Here is a 21,995-nt window from a genome sequence, read left to right as displayed (position 1 = left end):
TTTGGGGTGTGTGGGGAAATGACATGAGAGATCTGTTTGAGGACTGGGGCTTAGTGCCCATCTGTGAAGGCCTTGATGAGACCTTAAGAACACTGGGCAAAGGCATTCTTCTTGCTGTAGATATGCTGTCCCCAGGTGATCTTGCTGTGTGGGAGGGATTTTTTAGTGTGGAATGGATGGCATCTATCAAAATGCGGGTACCACCAGTGATTGGGGGTTAAATATGGACAAAAGTGTGACAGGAGCCATCAGCGAGGAGGTGGTCCATGCACAGAAAGGTGGTATGCAGGGTTTAGAAGAACCAGGAGGTTGTGAAGGAATGAGAATGGGGTGACTTGGCTCTGTGTCCAGATCATGAAGATATCATTAATGAAACTGAACCAGCCTAGAGGTTTGGAATTCTGGGAAGCTAGACTAGTCTCCTCTAGATGGCTGATTAACAGGTTGGCATACGAGGGAGTCATGCAGGTGTCCATGCTTGTGCCATGTATATGTTTGTATACTTTCCACTCAAAGCAGAAGCAGTTGTTAATTAGGATAAAGTTTGTAAGGCATATCAAGAATGAGGTAATGTATCTGAAGTCTGAAGTACTGGTACATTAGGAAATTTCTGGATTTTCCATTGTTTGACTTTGTGACATTGGTAACACACAGGTTTTAATATTAGATTATTGGTTTATTTCAAAGTTCACAAATCCACTTTTTATGTCATGTTTATTTGTTGTTGTTGTTGTTGTGGTCTTCAGTCCTGAGACTGGTTTGATGCATCTCTCCATGCTACTCTATCCTGTGCAAGCTTCTTCATCTCCAAGTACCTACTGCAACTTACATCCTTCTGAATCTGCTTAGTGTATTCATCCCTTGGTCTACCTCTATTATTTTTACCCTCCACACTGCCCTCCAATGCTAAATTTGTGATCCCTTGATGCCTCAAAACATGTCCTACCAACCGATCCCTTCTTCTAGTCAAGTTGTGCCACAAACTTCTCTTCTCCCCAATCCTATTCAATACCTCCTCATTAGTTACGTGATCTACCCACCTTATCTTCAGCATTCTTCTGGGGCACCACATTTCGAAAGCTTCTATTCTCTTCTTGTCCAAACTGGTTATTGTCCATGTTTCACTTCCATACATGGCTACACTCCATACAAATACTTTCAGAAACGACTTCCTGACACTTAAATCTATACTCGATGTTAACAAATTTCTCTTCTTCAGAAACGATTTCCTTGCCATTGCCAGTCTACATTTTATATCCTCTCTACTTCGACCATCATCAGCTATTTTACTCCCTAAATAGCAAAACTCCTTTACTACTCATTTCCTAATCTAATCCCCTCAGCATCACCCAATTGAATTTGACTACATTCCATTATCCTTGTTTTGCTTTTGTTGATGTTCATCTTATATCCTTCTTTCAAGACACTGTCCATTCCGTTCAACTGCTCTTCCAAGTCCTTTGCTGTCTCTGACAGAATTACAATGTCATCAGCGAACCTCAAAGTTTTTACTTCTTCTCCATGAATTTTAATACCTACTCTGAATTTTTCTTTTGTTTCCTTTACTGCTTGCTCAATATACAGATTGAATAACATCGGGGAGAGGCTACAACCCTGTCTCACTCCTTTCCCAACCACTGCTTCCCTTTCATGCCCCTCGACTCTTATCACTGCCATCTGGTTTCTGTACAAATTGTAAATAGCCTTTCGCTCACTGTATTTTACCCCTGCCACCTTCAGAACTTGAAAGAGAGTATTCCAGTTAACGTTGTCAAAAGCTTTCTCTAAGTCTAAAAATGCTAGAAATGTAGGTTTGTCTTTTCTTAATCTTTCTTCTAAGATAAGTCGTAAGGTTAGTATTGCCTCACGTGTTCCAACATTTCTACGGAATCCAAACTGATCTTCCCCGAGTTCTGCTTCTACCAGTTTTTCCATTCATCTGTAAAGAATTCGCGTTAGTATTTTGCAGCTGTGACTTATTAAACTGATAGTTTGGTAATTTTCAAATCTGTCAACACCTGCTTTTTTTGGGATTGGAATTATTAGATACTTCTTGAAGTCTGAGGGTATTTCGCCTGTCTCATACATCTTGCTCACCAGATGGTAGAGTTTTGTCATGACTGGCTCTCCCAAGGCCATCAGTAGTTCTAATGGAATGTTGTCTACTCCCGGGGCCTTGTTTCGACTCAGGCCTTTCAGTGCTCTGTCTAACTCTTCATGCAGTATCTTATCTCCCATTGCATCTTCATCTACATCCTCTTCCATTTCCATAATATTGTCCTCAAATACATCGCCCTTGTATAAACCCTCTATATACTCCTTCCGCCTTTCTGCCTTCCCTTCTTTGCTTAGAACTGGGTTGCCATCTGAGCTCTTGATATTCATACAAATGGTTCTCTTCTCTCCAAAGGTCTCTTAAATTTTCCTGTAGGCAGTATCTATCTTACCCCTAGTGAGACAAGCCTCTACATCCTTACATTTGTCCTCTAGCCATCCCTGCTTAGCCATTTTTCACTTCCTGTGGATCTCATTTTTGAGACGTTTTGTATTCCATTTTGCCTGCTTCATTTACTGCATTTTTATATTTTCTCCTTTCATCAATTAAATTCAATATTTCTTCTGTTACCCAAGGATTTCTATTAGCCCTCGCCTTTTTACCTACTTGATCAGCTGCTGCCTTCACTACTTCATCCCTCAGAGCTACCCATTCTTCTTCTACTGTATTTCTTTCCCCCATTCCTGTCAATTGTTCCCTTATGCTCTCCCTGAAACTCTCTACAACCTCTGGTTCTTTCAGTTTATCCAGGTCCCATCTCCTTAAATTCCCACCTTTTTGCAGTTTCTTCAGTTTCAATCTGCAGTTCATAACCAATAGATTGTGGTCAGAATCCACATCTGCCCCTGGAAATGTCTTACAATTTAAAACCTGGTTCCTAAATCTCTGTCTTACCATTATATAATCTATCTGATACCTTTTAGTATCTCAAGGATTCTTCCAGGTATACAACCTTCTTTTATGATTCTTGAACCAAGTGTTAGCTATGATTAAGTTATGCTCTGTGCAAAATTCTACAAGGCGGCTTCCTCTTTCATTTCTTCCCCCCAATCCATATTCACCTACTATGTTTCCTTCTCTCCCTTTTCCTACTGACGAATTCCAGTCACCCATGACTATTAAATTTTCGTCTCCCTTCACCACCTGAATAATTTCTTTTATCTCGTCATACATTTCATCAATTTCTTCATCATCTGCAGAGCTAGTTGGCATATAAACTTGTACTACTGTAGTAGGCATGGGCTTTGTGTCTATCTTGGCCACAATAATGCGTTCACTATGCTCTTTGTAGTAGCTAACCCACACTCCTATTTTTTTATTTATTATTAAACCTACTCCTGCATTACCCCTATTTGATTTTGTATTTATAACCTTGTATTCACCTGACCAAAAGTCTTGTTCCTCCTGCCACCGAACTTCACTAATTCCCACTATATCAAACTTTAACCTATCCATTTCCCTTTTTAAATTTTCTAACCTACCTGCCCGATTAAGGGATCTGACATTCCACGCTCCGATCCGTAGAATGCCAGTTTTCTTTCTCCTGATAACGATGTCCTCTTGAGTAGTGCCCGCCCGGAGATCCGAATGGGGGACTATTTCACCTCCGGAATATTTTACCCAAGAGGACGCCATCATCATTTAATCATACAGTAAAGCTGCATGTCCTCGGGAAAAATTACGGCTGTAGATTCCCCTTGCTTTCAGCCGTTCGCAGTACCAGCACAGCTAGGCCGTTTTGGTTAATGTTACAAGGCCAGATCAGTCAATCATCCAGACTGTTGCCCCTGCAACTACTGAAAAGGCTGCTGCCCCTCTTCAGGAACCACATGTTTGTCTGGCCTCTCAACATATACCCCTCCGTTGCGGTTGCACCTACGGTACGGCCATCTGTATCGCCGAGGCATGCAAGCCTCCCCACCAACGGCAAGGTCCATGGTTCATGGGGGGATGTTTATTTATCTCCTTTTATTATAAAAGACTATCCACATCTAAATACAGTAATTATTTGATTTAAGCTACTCCACATATATGTCATATCTGTTGAAAAATTGATATGAATGGAAATCTGTGATCTGCCAATGTAAATCCTATGCATCTATGGTTTATGTTTTCTCTGTTTAGTAGTAATAGTAGCAGTAGTAGTAATTGTAGTAGTAGTAGTAGTTGTAGTTGTAGTAGAATAGAGTGGAGAGCTGATGTGAGCTGTGATGGAGAGAAGTTGAAATGTAATTCATCGCTGATGTACTCTTGTAGGTTATATTGTTAATGTTTCGTGAAGAGTGAGAAAATCATTTGGTGGTTATTTAGTGAGGAATACAAATGAAAGTGACTTAAACTGCTCTTTCATTTTAAAGATGTTACATTTAATAGCTGTATCTGAGTACAAGACAGAAATGCATTACTTATGATTACTGAATGAAGGAATTATGCCACAATACTGACAGCAAGAAGAAGATTAACATATTGTTTTAAACACTTCTAAGGCCCATGAATCCTCTCAGCGAAATCACATCCCATTTACTTTCTGGACAATGAGCAGCAACAGCTGCTACTACTACTAGTACTACTACTACTACTACTACTACTACTATTATACTACTACGGCAACAAACAGGAAGATGATAACTGTTTCAAGTTCATGACATTTAACAACATTTCAGTGATAAAAAAGTTCTAGAATCCATTCCCTGAAATTAACCTTAATCAATGCAGAATTTTGACTGTACTCTTATTATGTCAGTTAATTAACAATATTTCAGTTATAGGCTGTTAGGAGCTTTCACTGGCAAACAACTCTTAAATGTAGAAAGATGGTTATAACAAATATGTTAAATTTCCGAATAACATCAATGAACTGGTATTCGGCAGAGTCTTCCAAAATATGGCTGCTGTTAAATTATTAACACATCTTATTATTTAACACTGAGTTTCCAAGTTGTCTATCATCATTATTTTCGTTTCTAGTTTGCACCATGGTCTAATAGGCTATTTGAAACTAAGTGAGTCTTCATGATGATAACATTCCTATGTACAAAAATGTTATCTTTGAATGTGCTACTGCATTGTACACTTCTCATAACAGAGTTTTCAGTTGAAATCTGAATTCTAGAAAAATATGAAAATCATAATTAATTACTTGCCTATTCTTATATGACAAGAAACAAAAGCTTCAAATTTTTAGAAACCTGTAAAAATGCCTTGGCAGAGATTTGTAAACTTTATTGTTAATTCATACATGCATACTTATCATTTTTCCTTTTAAAAATTACATGAGTGCACATTTTTTAAATTATGATTGTGTCTCATACATATAACAGTTCCCCATTTTTTCAGATAGTTTATAGTATAGTAATTGCAATTTATAATATTTCACTATGATTTTCTATATTCTTGTGTTTAAATTTTGTTCACATAAGAATATTGAAACAACTGCCTTTCAATATCCTCTTTCATTTAAGATGGTAGGAAAATTATTTCCTTTGCAACTCTGCAACATTTAGCTGAATTCTGTTAAATGTATTCTCATGTCCAAAATTTCAGTTACTCTTGCAACAACTCAACAGTGATTGCGTCAGCTAACACTTTTTGTTTAGTGGCACAGTGGGGCCACAGGACTCTCTTCAGAGTCAGCTCATTCTGAGCTTCTATAGTATGCATATATGTTTTATGTAGTGCTACCAAGCAACAAACTTTACTATTATGCATTTGTAGTCTGAGTCATTTTATCTGAGCATACTGGCCTGGGTCCTCTCCACACCCTAATCTCTCTTAGTACTTACCACCTGACTGAAAATAATAGGCTAGAGAAGCTGCCTCTTTTACACCAGTGATCGCAGGGTTTCCATAATTTGTAGTGGCAATGTTTCATATTGTTTCAACTAGGAAAAATCTATCAAACCACTTTTAACTAATATGACAACTATGTTTTGTAGGCTACATCTCCTCCAGCTAATACTACCACTGGTACAGGTTTACTGTGAGCTTTAAATAAAGCCATTTCAGTTCTCAGTTTAGTAAGGACTGGTAATACTAGCAGGTAGCCTCAATAACATTTACACTGGCATGCAGAGTTGCTGCTTCTAAAATCATTCTTGATATTGAACAATGTGTACACTGATGTTTTTAAACATATATCTGCAATTTCTTCTGGGTTTTGAGATGGCACCTATTTCTAGGAAAACAGAGAACACTCAGGGCAACTGCTTCAGAATGATTCATGTCTTGGTTACTTATAGAAAGACTATTTCAGTACCAGTAGATACAAGTTACTGAAATATATATCTGTTTTTTTTTTTTTTTTTTTTTTTTTTTTTTTTTTTTTTTTTTTTTAAGGCACGTCCAGAAATTAAGAGGACTCAATTGTTGAAAAATTGCAAAGGGAATAACTTTATGTATATAATTTACAAATTCACAGATGTAGATCAAACTCTGTTTTACAATGTAGTTGTCTTTGTTCTAAGTGCACTTTGTGAGCCAAGGGATGAATTTTCTGATACATTCATCAAAAAAGTCTCCTGCTGCTGCCTCTTTGTTCCATTGTTTGATGGTATTCTGGACCTCATCACCAGTAGAAAACATTTTTCTATTCATTAACAAATTCAGAGAGATAAACAAATGCAAATTTGAAGGTGTCAGATTAGGGCTGCAAGCAGGGTGGTTGACGATGTCCTAACAGATAGAATCCAAAGTTTGTTTTGTGGAATTGCTTATGTTGGAATATACACTGTTGTGTAACAACTGTTGATTTTCCTCTTCTTTTGTTCTGCATCAGTTTCACAATTTTTTAGGGTCCAATGCTACCACCCAGCATTAATGTTTCCATCTGGGGCAAAAAATTCAATGAGGAAAATCCCTTTATGGTCCAAAAACACAGAAGTCATTATCTGTCACACCAAAAAAGTTGTTTTGAATTTTTTCATTTATGTTTAAAAGGAAAGTCAGCACTGCACAGGTTGTCTTTTCATATTAAGGGTTTTTGGAAGCACCCATTTTTCATCACCATTCACAACAGAGCCAAGGAACTGTTCGTCCTCCAGTTCAAAGTTCTCAAAAAATATTCATGAAGATGTGTTTCTGTTGACTTTGTATTGATTTGTGAGCTGTTTTATACCCATTTTGCATACAGATTTTGAAAACCAACTGTTCCAGTAATGCTTTCATGCAGAATATATCTAGAGATTTTTGGAAACATTGCATTCATCTCATACAAATTCAATCAAAGGTTGACATGAATCATTTATTCAACCTTGTTCACTACCTCATTGGCCACAGTTGAGGGACACCCACTCTTTTGTTCATCATGAACTTTTTTTCTGCCAGCTTTAAACTCATGAAACCATTTCTGCACTGATTCGTCACATAATCTCTGTTTAGATTTTGTTAAAAATCTGGAGCAGCATGTTTCCCTTTTCACAAAGAAACCATATTATGCTCTTCACCTCCTAATATTCTAAATAAAGACACTAGTTTCAATACAGCATTACAACAAGAGATTTCAGCTGATTGTGACAAATGAGTGTGTGTTCTACTGCTAACACCTTGTCCTTGAATGGAATGCTGCCACCTTTATCAAAAATAACCTCTTTGCACATCAAAGGCTAAGTACTCTTACATTCTGAACATTTCTTGCAAAGCTATTTTAGATATACTTTGTTCTTTTATAAGATGGACAATGAAAAATCCTATATTATGTGTCTCAAATTATATCACATTCTACTCAAATCTAAAAAATTCTCAAAGAAACAATTGTTTATAGAGCTATTTATTACAGCACTTACTTCCTTTCCCTTTTGAGATTTTTAATTACATATAATTTTCGCTGCAGATTTACTGTAAGCCTACTTTGCAGTGTATGTCTCTTTAACATCCACTGGTGAACAAATTCAACAGTAGCCAAAAACTCTCTGCAGACCTCATTGCAGTACATATTTGCCCCATTCAGCTCTTTTTGCAGGGAACTAATTTCTTCTTGCAGAATATTATTCTGTCATGAGAAGTACAATGGGTTAAAATGTAAATATTGTGGACATAAATTAAAAAATAATGGGAATTATTCACAACCATGTTAATTTGTAATACATGAAAATGTAATTGTAATTCTATTGAGATTAGAGTAGATTTTAATTAAGGTACAGTTGTAATTCTAAAAGTAATTATCAAACAAAAGAATAACTTCTATAAAACTGAGAAAAATCAATGAAAGAAAGGAAGACGTGTAGTGGCAACAGCAATGTATCATGTTACTTCAGGATGTTTAAGTCTACAACTTTAAATACTATATTTCAATGCTCTGGTGATCAAAAGTGCTATCAAGTTTTCATAGTAAATGTGCTACTGGAACAAGGTAAACTAATATACTTGTGATATTCCCTTCATTGCAACTATCAAGTCTTGATCACAAATCATGACCTAAACCAGACTGCTCAAAATATTATAAATAATCCTGTGGCAGTAACGGCAGAGCTCCTCTGTTGTTTGGATAGAGTTGTGGGGGTGGGGGCTGGGGGGTCATCATGGCACATTGATGGAATCTTGTACTTATTGATTTTGTCTCAATAATCAGACCAAAAACACTGGAACTCTAAATTACACAAAGAAAGGCAAGCATTAATTTTTAACTTCCTTCCTGAATTACTTTATGCTGTGCAACAAATTAGCTTCACGTTTATGAGACACTTTCTCAATGAAAACTATGACATCATGCTTACATTTCTATTACTCTCTTAGCTACATCCTACTTTTTTTACGTACTCTAATATTTACTTAACTGTGTTCAGTCTCTCACTCTCTATCTCCCTCACTCCCTCCCTCTCACAGATATTCTTTGTCAGAATAGAAAGAACTTTCAAGCAGATATGACTTCACTTTGTGATTGAAGTAATGTCTGTTAACTATTAGATTGTTTACATCACTGAGTACATGGTCAAGAATTTTTTTACAGCTGAAAATACCATCCCTTCAGTGCCAAACCAATGCTGACTGATGGATACTGAGTTGCTTCTCCTTCTAGAATTATATTTATGAATGTTACTGTATCAGGTTAGTTACAGTGGCTATTCTCAACAAACAAGGGTACTAAAATAAATGTAAAACTTTCTAATTAAATGGATCTATTCTAGAAATAAATCCTCAAGTAGGCCTTCCTGGAATACTGACATTAGAATGAAGGTCCTCACATAATACCAACAGCCATAACTTTGAAATGACTTTGAAATGTACACTGGCATGGCGAAAATGGTATAAAATACAGCAGATGGAGTACATTATTATTCAGTTTTCAAACAACTGTTGATAACAAATTCCCTAAGGAACTAAATGTATTGTAGGGCTGTTGGAAGTATGCCCAAATGTATAAAGATAAAATGTAACTGGACAGATAAAATATCTACTCACCAAGTGGTGGTATGAGAACACTCATATAAAAGGTATTAAAGTCTGTTAGCTTTCAGAGCTAGTGGCTCCTTCTTCTGGCAGAAGTTTCGAAGTGGACAACAGAAGAGGGGTGACGGAAAATGACTGGTGAGGTTTACAAAAAGGGGTAAAATACAGGAAAGTTCTGCAGAACCCAAGGTCAGGGGAGGCTTACCAGACATGATGAGAAGGAAAGAATGGTTGTTGGGAACTGCACCAGACAAGATCTTAAAACCTGAGAGCTTAAAGATGGAAGGTAGTGTAATGTGCAAGACAAAGGTTACTGCCAAAATATCAGGTACTAGTTAACAGGAGTGAAAATCTAAGCATGTTGTATGTGATACCAGTTACAGGGCTAGTATAGGTGGTGGTAAACCCTCACATTCCTTCCTAAGATCAACAAACTGAATCACCCTCGCTGTCCCATAGTTGCTAGCTTCAAAGCACCCACCAATCATATATCTGCCTTAGTTGATCAACATCTGCAACCCATAGTACAAAGACTTCCTTCCTACATTAAAGACACCAACAATTTCCTAGATTATCTGAAATCTGTGCCTGTCCTACTCCCACCACCCACATTGCTTGCAAAGTTGATGCCACCTCCCTCTATACCAACATCCCACATGTACATGGTCTGTCTGCTGCTGAACATTTTCTCAGTCTGCACCCATCTGATTGCAAACCTGTGACATCCTTCCTGCTCACCTCAGTCAACTTTATATTTACCAACAACTACTCTACCTCTGAGGAGCAGACATACAAACAGATCAGCGGCACAGCCATGAGAACGAGGATGGCTCCTTCCTGCACCCACCTTTTCAAAGGTCATTTGGAGGGGTCTTTCCTGGGATCCATAAGCCCTCTGCCCTTGGTTTGGTTTAGATTCATTGAGGACATCTTTGTCTTATGGACTCATGATGAAGCTGACCTTTTAAAATTCTTGTAATATCTAAATACATTCTACTACTTAAATTTCACATGGTCCTATTCCGAATCCCATCCCACTCTCCCTGATGTTGATCTCATCCTCACCAAAGGTCAATTAAACACTTCTGTTCATATTAAACCTATTAACGAAGAACAGTACTTACATTTTGACAGTTGGCATCCTTTCCATGTCAAAACTTCACTCCCATACAGCCTTGGTGTTCAAGGCAAACATATTTGTTCAGATGCAGACTCTTTACAGCAATACACCACCATTCTCACCTCAGCATTCACTGGATGTAATTTCCCCCAACCCACTTCAAGAGCAGATTTCCCAGGCCATCACATCCAGGATGAGATGAGGAAACAATTGGTGTTTAATGTCTTGTGGTCAGTGAGGTCATTAGAGACAAGGTATAAGCCCAGATTAGGGAAGGATGGAGAAGGAAAGCATCCGTAACCTTTCATAGGAACCATCCCAGCATTTTCCTTAAGCAATTTAGTCTGCACCTATCTCCTTATCTTATGGCTCCTACCTCTGTGACCATCGCCACTGTTAAGACTTGCCCTATCCACCCTCCTCCCAACACCTATAGCAGCCCTGTAACTGGCACAATATACGTTATCAAAGAGAGAGAAACCTGTCAAAAGACACAGCTGTTATGTAAACATGCTTGGCATTTTATATAGGAATAACAAATACCTGTTGTCATAGGTAGGCAAAATAGGTCTTTTTTAGGATAAATCCAGACAACAGGTTCCCCTGCTTAAAGAGCATCTCCAGCAGTTTAAAAAATACTGAAACAATCACTCACAAAACAGATTTTAACATTTCAAATATTACATATACCAGATGTCACAAAGAAAAACAAACCATTGGAAAGAATAACATGGGGCATTTCACAGACTTAACAATCCTCCATCAAAACATGCAATCAATAAAAAATAAAACACAACTAGTAGAGATTGAGCTCCAATATTTGAACTGCACAGTAGTTTGTATTACTGAGCACTGGTGTAGAGACACAGAAATCCAACATGTAGTATTATCATAGTATGAAAAGGCAAACTCTTACTGCAGAACGACTTCAAGGGGTGGAGGATCATGCATTTATTTCAGAAAAGGAACAGAGCTCAAATCAAGACATGACCTCAGTACAGTAAGTGAAGACAAACATTTTGAAATATCACCTGTTGAATTAACAGGACTTGATATTGCCAATAAATTAATCATTTTGTGTGTGTATAGATCTCCCAGTGGTAGTGTGGGCACTTTTTTCAATAAATTAACAAAAGTTCTAGATACAGCATCAAGTACAATGGTCAATATAATTCTGTGTGTGAACATTAACATCAATACTAATTTCATAAATGAATCCAGCAGCCCCTTCATAAACATCCTTCAAACTTTTGGCATGTCCCTATTGGTCAATAGTGCAACAAGGGTTACTACAATTACTGCATCAGTAATTGACCATGTGGCCACAAATATGGACAATGAAAAATGTGATGTAGCTGTAAAAGACCTCAAACTATCAGACCATCTCTGTCAAATAACAACAGTAAAATCAGGTATCAAATCATTCCCTAAACTACAAACCTACAAACGACATCAATCAGAAATCAAAATAAAACATTTTTCAAAAGGACTAGAAAAACAAAGCTGGGATGAAGTGGATAAAGAAACCAACTGAATATGAAATTCTCTAAATTCTCCACATTGTTTAAATTGAACTTTGAAAAGGCATTTCCGAAAGTATGCATGTCTGTATCAACATCTCACAAAAAAAGATGGATAACAGCAGGTATTAAGAAGTCCTCCCAAACACTTAAACACCTCAGTTCCATGAAAAAGATTCACAATGATCCAGAATTCTTAATTTTATATCATAGATACAAAAAGATCTATAGGAAGGTGCTGATTTCTGCAAAAAAGTCATTTAATGACAAAAGATTTATAATGCAGAGAATGAAAGCAAAGCAGTCTGGGATGTTATAAAAAAAATAAAAATAAATAAATAAATAAATAAATAAATAAATAAAGGAAACAGGGAGAGGCAAACATAACATACTGCTAAGGGAGGGGGATAAGGTAATAAATGATCCACAACACTTAAAAAACTACGAAAACAAGCATTTTTCAAGTCTTGCAGAGAAGTTACAGCAAAAATCCCCCAAAACAAATATAACACCTGTAAATAATGTTTCACTAAATACAATGATGTTACTTCCAACCACATAGAATGAAGTCAATGAAACTGTTCAAAAACTAAAAAATAAAAAGTCAGTAGGCTTAGATGAAGTACCAATGTGTGTACTGAAACAATGCATAGGGATTTTACAAGGCCCCTTAACAAATATAATAAATGAATCCTTCACATCAGGGACATTTCTAGAGCAGTTGAAACAGGCAAGAGTTGTACCTTTGCTTCAGAAGGTAATGCAGAAGACATAGAAAATTACCAGTCCATTTCCCTGCTGTCAGCATTCTCAAAAAGTAATAGAAGCAATTATGAAAGACAGATTAATAAATTACCTGAATAAATACAATCTTTTAAGGGAATCACAGTTTGGTTTCCGAAGTGGCAAAAATATGGAGTCAGCCATAGTAGAATTCACAAAAGTTGTACTTGATGCTCTTGATAAAGATGAGTGTGTCACAGCACATTTCTGGATCTTTCTAAGGCATTTGATACAGTCGACCACAAGATTCTATTAAATAAATTAGAAACATTTGGAATAAGAGGGGTAGCTAATGACTGGTTTTGATCATACCTAACAGATAGGGTACAAAGAGGGGTAGCTAATGACTGGTTTTGATCATACCTAACAGATAGGGTACAAAGAGTAGAGATAACACATACTTCAAATAGATCTAAACATTTAGTAAAACACTTATCAGAATCAAAATACATTAATATAGGGGTTCCGCAAGGTAGCTATTAGGACCAGTACTGTTCCTGATATACACCAATGACTTTCCCAGTAGTGTTACTCATGGTGAAAAAATTCTCTTCACTGATGACAGCAATATTATAGTCACTGAGAAACCAAGAGAACTTCTTGCTGAGAAAGCAAATGAAACTCTCAATCAAGTTTATCATTGGTCAATAAGCAATAAAGTGACATTGAACATAAAGAAAACTAATTCCATTAATTTCAGTTTGAAGAGGAAAACTGACAATGATAAATTAAATGTAGATGGCACCTCTATATACTGTGTAACAAATGCAAAATTTCTAGGAATGAATATTGATTCTCAGTTGAAGTGGTGTGAACACACAAACGCACTTGCAAACAAAATGTCATTAGCATGTTATGCCCTCGGAATCCTATCATCAGTGTGTAACACGCAACATCTTTTAGTTACATATTATTCATATGTACACTCAGTTCTTAGCTATGGCATTCTTTTTTGGGGAACAAACACACAAAATATGAACACAAATTTCAAACTCCAGAAAAGAGACATAAGAATAATAACCAAAAATACTAGTCGAGCTTAGACACAATTTTCAAACTCCTGAAAAGAGACTTAAGAATAATAATCTCAAATACTAGTCAAGCTTAGATAAAACAGAGTAAGGGTTTGATAAAAAAAGGTTATACAAATAAGTAATAATAATTATGATTATAAAACATCCAACATTCCACATAACATCTTCACTTTATGTTTTTTTCCCTTCTTTTTTCCTTTCTAGAAATACTTACCCCCAAGCTATGCACAGCACAATACTAACACCTCTTCCTCTTTCTGAGCTCAATATCTCACTCATTAAGCAGGGATGCTGACTCAGTTTTTCAGGATAGCAAATAGAAAGTTGCAGTACAGAAAATGACCCAGAGATCACCAGTGTGTGTGTGTGTGTGTGTGTGTGTGTGTGTGTGTGTGTGCGTGCGTGTGTAAGTGTTATGACACAATGTATGTATAGTGTGTGCAGTGACTGATAGTGAGATATGAGTGAACAGTGTGGCATTACATTATTTAATAAGTTATTTGTAAAAAAAAGTATTGTATACCAGGAGTAAATCTAATGATTGTCTCTAACTAGAAGTCTGTAAATATATGTGTAAACGAATTAGCTTATTTTAAATTGATCTAAACTTGCATATAATTTGACATGTCCTATGTCCTTGTAAAAAGAGATCTGTGGATGAATAAAGCTACTACTACTGCTACTACTACTACTACTACTACTACTACACATGGGCATAGGAAAAGGGTGTGTACTGGCAACACACAATAGCCTGTTGCAGAGCACGCTCTGATCGTGGTGCCTGTTTCACCACATGTGCCATCTACATTCTTTCCCCAGACACCAGTTTCCCAGAACAGCCACAGGTGAGAAATGGTATTATGTGACCTTAGTTCTCGACACCTATATGGCCTTAATTTACATTAATTTCTTCAGTCTCAACATTTCTTCAGAGTACTATTCCTTTTTTCACTCCCATTTAGGTAACGTCTTGGATACACTAAGCAAATAACCCTCAATTCTTTTCTTAATGATACTACCTCATTGCACACATGCAAAATACAGTAACTCAAAATAAAAATGACCTGCAGATAATAGCGATACTGATTTATCAGTTTCTGATTAGATGGTACTTTATAGATGTATAAAATTTCAGAAATTTCTTCCTGGGCTCATGTCCTGTTGGATACTGATTCCAATCAATCCTTTAAGAGATTATAAAGTAGTAATGAATGAAATTCACACATACCAGAAAACAGACACTCAAAACTATTTATTCTTCAATAATTGCAAGGGAGACCGAAGAATAAAACAATAAACTGCTACTGTGCAAGGTGTCAGCAAAGATAAAACATAACTGTTCCCAACATCTTGATTATTTATGTAGGCCTATATGAGCCAAAACATTTACAATTTAAAGGAGGACAGCAGTCAGTTTACATATGTATATTCAATGGTCACTGTGTATCCCCAGTATCCAGTCAATTCCAGTTTAGTTAAAAAAAAACAGCTACTGTGAAAACACCCAACCCTTCTCTTAAATTATTCACTGCTGTTTTTCCTAACACTTGAAACAAAGCATTTATGTTACTTGCCTCTTCTGACAAAAGATTATGCAAGTGAATGAAATATGTTACCTCCAGCATCATATATCTCAATGTTGACTAAGAAGTACATGTCACTGTATCCTCTCTGTTGCCAAGTGATCACTTTAGGCATTGTTCTCCACTTTGCTAATACCTGTGTTAAAGTTGTTACCCAACTTTCTACTTTCCATGGTCTGTCCAATGATTGAGACCCTACATTTGAAATATGTGCCAGTGGTATGTCTCTCCCTATGTTGCATTAAATATAAGCAGAATATAACCTTCAAGTAGAAAGACAAACCTGCACCACCTGAACATTGTTCAACAGAAATTGTTATTTGTTCAGTCAGTTGGTTTCAGAATAGCATAATTAAGAAGATGACTGAAATAAAATTGGCACTAAAACTCATTACTTAGGATAAGGAAATTTTCCTCAGTGTGGCTTGGTAGCCTGCACTGGAATCAAGATGAGAGCAACAGCATCAACCTCGTGAATTAGTGGTGAACAGCGTGCATAAACTGCTGTCCATTCAAACATGGAGATTGCGGCTGTTAAATTGTTTTGAAGTCAGCATTACAGAATTTAATTGCCTGCTACGGCTTATGTCTATAAAGAGATGTGGACTACGTGACACCAGCACTCTATTAAAATATGGGAGATCAGAATGTGTTTTACAGAATGTACTGGACAACCTATGGAGTCACTTGATTATGAACCAGAGGAGTTTTATTGTTTTTTGCACATATGACAGAAATATTCTGGAGCAAAAAAGTGAAAAATACACAACATATGATCTGGTTACACTTATTTTATCTCATTAATAAAGTCATCTTTCTGCATGAGAATGTGGATTCCCATGACTGTACTGTGATAACTTGAAAAATGAAAAACTTTTTAATCACAAAATGTTGGAATAAACACTTATTTTGTTGTATTTAAGACCCCTTAATTGCCATCTATCACAGAAAGTAAACAATTTTTTGCTGCAAAACATTTTTTCATTCTAATGTTTCCACACATGAGTGTTTTGGAAAATTTTCTAGGACTGTATTCGGAGGATGCAATATAGACACTAGAAAAACACTGGGAAAAATACATTTATCTAAAATAGGACTACAACAAAAAAAGAGAGAGAATTCATAATCTTGTCACAAGGCTAGTTGATAGCCTTCTGAACTGATTTTGTAACTGTTCATAAACTCAACCAGGCACAGACATAAAATATTGGTTCCATGTACGATGCTGTGATCAAAACATTTGCTTGGAACAAGCCATAGAAACTTATGCAGACTCACTAAATAGTCATGTCGAGCTGTACTTTGAACATGAATTGAAACAAGGGCAGATCCAATTGATACAGAAATCCAAGCTCAAATGGTAACTAACTCAAGTTCTGTATGGGAAAATCAACAGTCCTGGAGCATTTCACTGCATCAGAGAGAGAGAGAGTAATCGGAGTGCTCCTGGTGGCCAACACATGAACTCATTTGACAGCTATTCTGAACAAATTGGATGACAGCTTGTTGATGATGTGTGCTGATGTAAGCTGCTAAACCAGCCTTCTCAGGGACAGCAGAGCATCCTTCAAGAATCATGACCGGAAGTGTAAGCAGCATCTAGAATGCATCCAGCACTCTGGTTGAGTTTCTGCTTCCAGATGTGATTGCTGTTTTCAAGATGCAAGTTGCAGCTGTTTATGTTATACATGTATTTGTAGTAATTCAGGTAGCATGAAGGCCGGCTTAACTCTGTCAATTGAGACAGTACTGGATTGCAGTTAATCAAAATGTCTAAGGTTCTTTCATTTTAGCCAATGACATGATGAGGACCTGTGTACAGAGATATGAGTGCTAGTTACACTCCATCTGTAGGTAGCATAGCATGTGCACATGACTGACCTCACTGGGCACATTGGTGTGTGATGTTCTGTGTCTCAATATTTGATGAGGCTGGATTTGAGTGATCCATTCCATCAGGAAAGGAAAGCTCCATGATTGATGTCATCCATATTGACTGCACTTGGATCAATAAACTTGGCAGATGGTCGCAGCATTCCACCACAAATGCGTTCAGCCAATAAAGAGTCCAGGTCAAGTTTGTAAGTGCTTTGGAGACTAGGCAATTGGATTGTGATATATGAGAGCAGCTTTTTATCATCCCATAACTTGCTGGGTGATAGCTTATTGTCTTGTAATGGATGGCACTGCACAATTTGCTTAAATGGGCAAGCAGTTGACACTCAAGTTGTCAGCTGCAGTCTGCTGTGATATGTAGCAGACAACCGAAGCATGAAATCCAGTATGAAATGAAGGCAGAGGCTAGTGTTCCCACTGAAATATTGCTGAATGGTATGGCTTTGGGCCAGCTGGTAAAATAGTTGACTGCTGTTAACAGCATCATTGACCGTTCAATGGAGGCAGTGGTCCTATTATGTCGAATTGGACATGTGCGAATCTTGCAGTTGTATCGGGGGATATTCCCATAGTCACATGCACATGATTGCATGATACTTTATACATTGACACTGAACACATGCATGAGTCCACATTTGACAATCCTTCTGCATGCCGGGCAATACAAAATGGTTAGCAATCAGCTGAACTGTAGATCTGACGCCAGGATGACGTTAATTGTGAATGTTCTAAAAAGTGCATCTGCCAAATGAGGAAGGTAGGAATGGACAAGATCTACCATTTGAGACTTCAAAATGGAGCTTTACATATGTGGCAGGAACACTGATCAGTTTCAGTTGGAACATGGAGGAAGCATCTTTCAGAATGTCCTGAAGCTCCTGATGTGACTCTTGTGCTTTAGCAAGTTGAGCAAAATCTGTTGCATTTGTTGTGCTGTTTACATAGACCAAGCAGTCTGGTACTTTTTTATCAAATCCTGATAAGTGGTGTACATCAGTGCTGAATGGCAAATATTTATCATTTTTCTGTTGGAAGGTGTTTACAAGTGGTATGTGGTTGGTGAAAATCATAAACTCTCTTGTCTCCAACTGTGAGTTTTCACTCACTTTTACTTTTGTATCTAATAGCTTCATATACAGTAAGAAGTTTTTGATCACACATACTCCATTTTTGTTGTAACAGAAAGATCGAGTGTGAAAAAATGCAAGTGGGTGCCACAACCCATCTGCATGATGTTGCTATGCGGCTCTGATAGTAGTCCACCACCAGCATGAGACGTGCTTCTAATGCAGGATGTGTGATGAGTGTCGCATTCAATAACTTTGTCTAGCTGCTTCAGATGTGGATCTCATAGTGTCCATCCACTGGATTGGAATTTTTCCCCTTGAGACAATGTTGCAATTAATCTTACTTAAAACTCAGCTGAATGGAGTAGGTGACATCGATAAAAATTCACTATTCTTAGGAAGCTGCATTGTTGTTTAGTATTTTCTTTTCTGAAAAATCCTCAATATTGCCCACATCTTTTCAGGAAATGGTAATGAACATGTAGGGGTATTAGATGGGGCAAAAAGTAATCTAAGGTCGGCCAAAAACACAGTTGGCAGTATTTGATACATCCCCATATTGGTCCAGGTATTTAAAGGTTTCAGTCAGCTGTTATTGGTGTTGATCTGCCATGGCTGGAAAGACAAGGGTGTCATCAAGGTATATGATACAAAATGATAAATCCTGCACCACCAAGTGCAAGCCAGAAGTCATGAAAAGACTCTCAGAGAGACCAAATGGTGTAATAATTGATATGTTCTCATAAGCCACAAGAATTTGTGTTGGCTCTGCATGGTTTAGCATACTAAATATAGATGACTCAATTAAGACATAATTATAGTCTCTTAACAGTGGTGCAAGATAATGGCCTGGCACCACTCCAGTATCAAGGGCATGGTAATCTCTTCATGGGTGCCATGCATCACACTTTTTGGGCACTAAGTGTAGAGGTGATGACCATGGACTACTGGAAGAGTGAACAATGCCTTCCTTCAGCATAGTATTGAATTCTGCCTTGGCAGTAACATAATGGTCAAGAGCAAGGCATCTTGGCCTATGTGAAATTGGTGGCCCCGCGATAGTCTTAATATAGTGCACAGTGCTGTGACATACCTCAGGTCATATAATACATGGAACTGCTTAAGTGCTCCAGCAGGTCAGTGTATCTACTGCCTGTCAACTGGACGAGCTTAGTACTTTGCATCGCTGTGCTGCACCAAAGCCAGCAGCACCTAGGCTGGTGACACTATCATTGAGACATGCATTGGTGATGTCCAGCAGTAGACAATAATGTGCCAGGAAGTCAGCTCTGATGATGGGTTCAGTCAGTTCAGTTACAATAAAGTTCCAAGCAAAAGGGTGGCATTGTCCCAAATCCAATTCTGTGTGCTGCATGCCATAAGTATACCTACATCCAACTGCTGTTGCTCTTGCATGTCCAGTTTCTGAATTTATGATCATACCAAAAAATATCAGACAACAGCTGTGCTGAGCCACTTGCCACTCAGAAGTTCATGGGTGAACAATTTCTTGACTTTCTATGAAAGTTTCTGACAAGAGAGTGGCCCACTGATTTGTTTGCTCAGGGAATCAACCTTGTTCACAAGCCAATGATATTCCTCATGTGTCACTGTAGCTGTTGAAGTAGTGTTGCACACTGACACTGCTATACTGCATGGGGATGGCACAATTACAACCTGTATTCCATGTGTCAGGTCTGCTGAAGCATCTAGTGGCATCTCTGCCTGGGATACTACTATGGTCTTCACCTGAGCTGGCAGTCAGCTGCTACATAGTGAACATGGCAGTGTGTCTGGCACTGTGCTCATGTGGACCTTGCTGGACAGATGTTGGAAATACAGAGATGGCTTTCTGTCCTCTATGTCTTCCTATGTAACTACTCACCTCACATGCTCTTTCTGTGAGGCTTACACCCCATGTATCAACTCTGCCTTGATATGACATTGCACAGCAGATGTGATTATTATATCCTAATATTCCATAGTGTAACAATGGTCTATCTGGCTGACTACTAGACAGAATTTTGTGGAGTCTGGGGTCACTACAGCGCAAAGAAAACTTTCCTTGACTTGAGCAAACCATAGTGTGGGATTGTGTGTGCAGAATGGGGGTACTTGCACTGCAAGTCTTGGTAGAGTGGGTACATCTACCATCTTGGAAATTTTCAGATCTTGAGAAGTCAGTCATATTTCCTCTTTCTTTGCAAGTTTATCCACATTGGCTGATCATGTGAGACTCAATATGTATAGAGAAGCTATAGAGATCTACAAGCATGAAAATAATTTTAATAAAAAAGAAAAAGGATTAAAACTAGACAAGATATGGTGGTCGACTTTGCACCAACAAAGTGACAATCGATTACCTGTAATCATGAGAGATGGCACTAGCCAGATCTCACATGATCAGCCAATGTGGATAAACCTTGCAATGAAAGAGAAAATATGATTGACTTCTCAAGATCTGAAAATTTCCAAGATGGTAGATGTACCCACTCTACCAAGACTTGCAGTGCAAGTACCCCCATTCTGCACACACAATCCTAGACTATGGTTTGCACAAGTCAAGGCAAGTTTTCTTTGCACTGTAGTGACCCCAGACTCCACAAAATTCTGTCTAGTAGTCAGCCAGATAGACCATTGTTACACTATGGAATATTAGGATATAATAACCACATCTGCTGTGACAATGTTTTAAAGTCGAAAGCACCTGATGAATGGTGGCGCCATCTCAGCACTCTATATAAGCAAGACCTCCAGCGCTTAGTGGCTAGTCGCTGACTCACCTCAGAAGATGTTGCCCACAGTAGGCAACAAAACGTAAGGAAGGAGAAGAAGTTTTATATATGGACCACAGCAATTCAGCCTAGAAGTTTTAATTAATTAATGGTTTCCTTTACTCCTGAAGTATTTAAATTCTGCCAGAACTTTCCACATAAACAAATAACTTTGCCATGAAATAAGAGCAAAACAATAATCAAAGTAAATGCAGTCAGTCTGCATGTGCACATCTGTGAAATGAAAATCTGCTGATGGGTAAAATTAAATCCCATGCAACTTCACCGTGTGCATTATAACTTGATTATATCCTCCTTAATATGCTGTCCACAAGGTGGCTGAGGAGTTACTATTGAAACCTGTCTCAAGCTTTGACAGCAGCCTCCTGAGCTCACCTACGGTATGAGGAGGGTTCCTGTGGTGGAATACTATGAGTTTCAACTGGTCCCAACCATGTTAAATTGGATTCATGCTAAAAGATACCATAAACCATTCCATTTGTTTGAATTTTGCCAGATGAAGGAAGTTGTTCACTGTGTGGACATACTAGTTTTGTGCATTATTGTCTTTATAGATTAACCTATTGCAAAAATGTTGACTATATGGCTGGGAATTCTGTTGGAAGATGCTTTCTTGATACTGCACAGAACTCAAGTTACCCTTAATATCAGTGAGAGGCATCCAATATCTGTATATGCTTCTGGCCCAAAACATGATTGCCCTCCTCCCTGCTGAATCTCTGGGACTGCATGCCTGATATGTGCTTTAGTTCCTGGTC

General features: G+C 37.7%; 1 protein-coding gene across 1 annotated transcript in view; it reads right to left on the bottom strand.

Annotated features, from left to right (window-relative positions):
• Positions 1-7,832: 7,832 nt before the first annotated feature.
• Positions 7,833-21,995, bottom strand: part of LOC126260657 (centromere-associated protein E-like) — a 577,712-nt gene continuing 563,549 nt past the window's right edge. Inside the window, exon 21 of the mRNA XM_049957993.1 lies at positions 7,833-8,042. Coding sequence (XP_049813950.1) covers positions 7,833-8,042 — 210 coding nt within the window. The remainder of the gene's footprint in view (positions 8,043-21,995) is intronic.

The sequence above is a fragment of the Schistocerca nitens genome, chromosome 5, assembly GCF_023898315.1.
Source record: "Schistocerca nitens isolate TAMUIC-IGC-003100 chromosome 5, iqSchNite1.1, whole genome shotgun sequence".
NCBI classification, from domain to species: domain Eukaryota; kingdom Metazoa; phylum Arthropoda; class Insecta; order Orthoptera; family Acrididae; genus Schistocerca; species Schistocerca nitens.
This window is presented reverse-complemented; position numbering and strand designations above follow the sequence as displayed.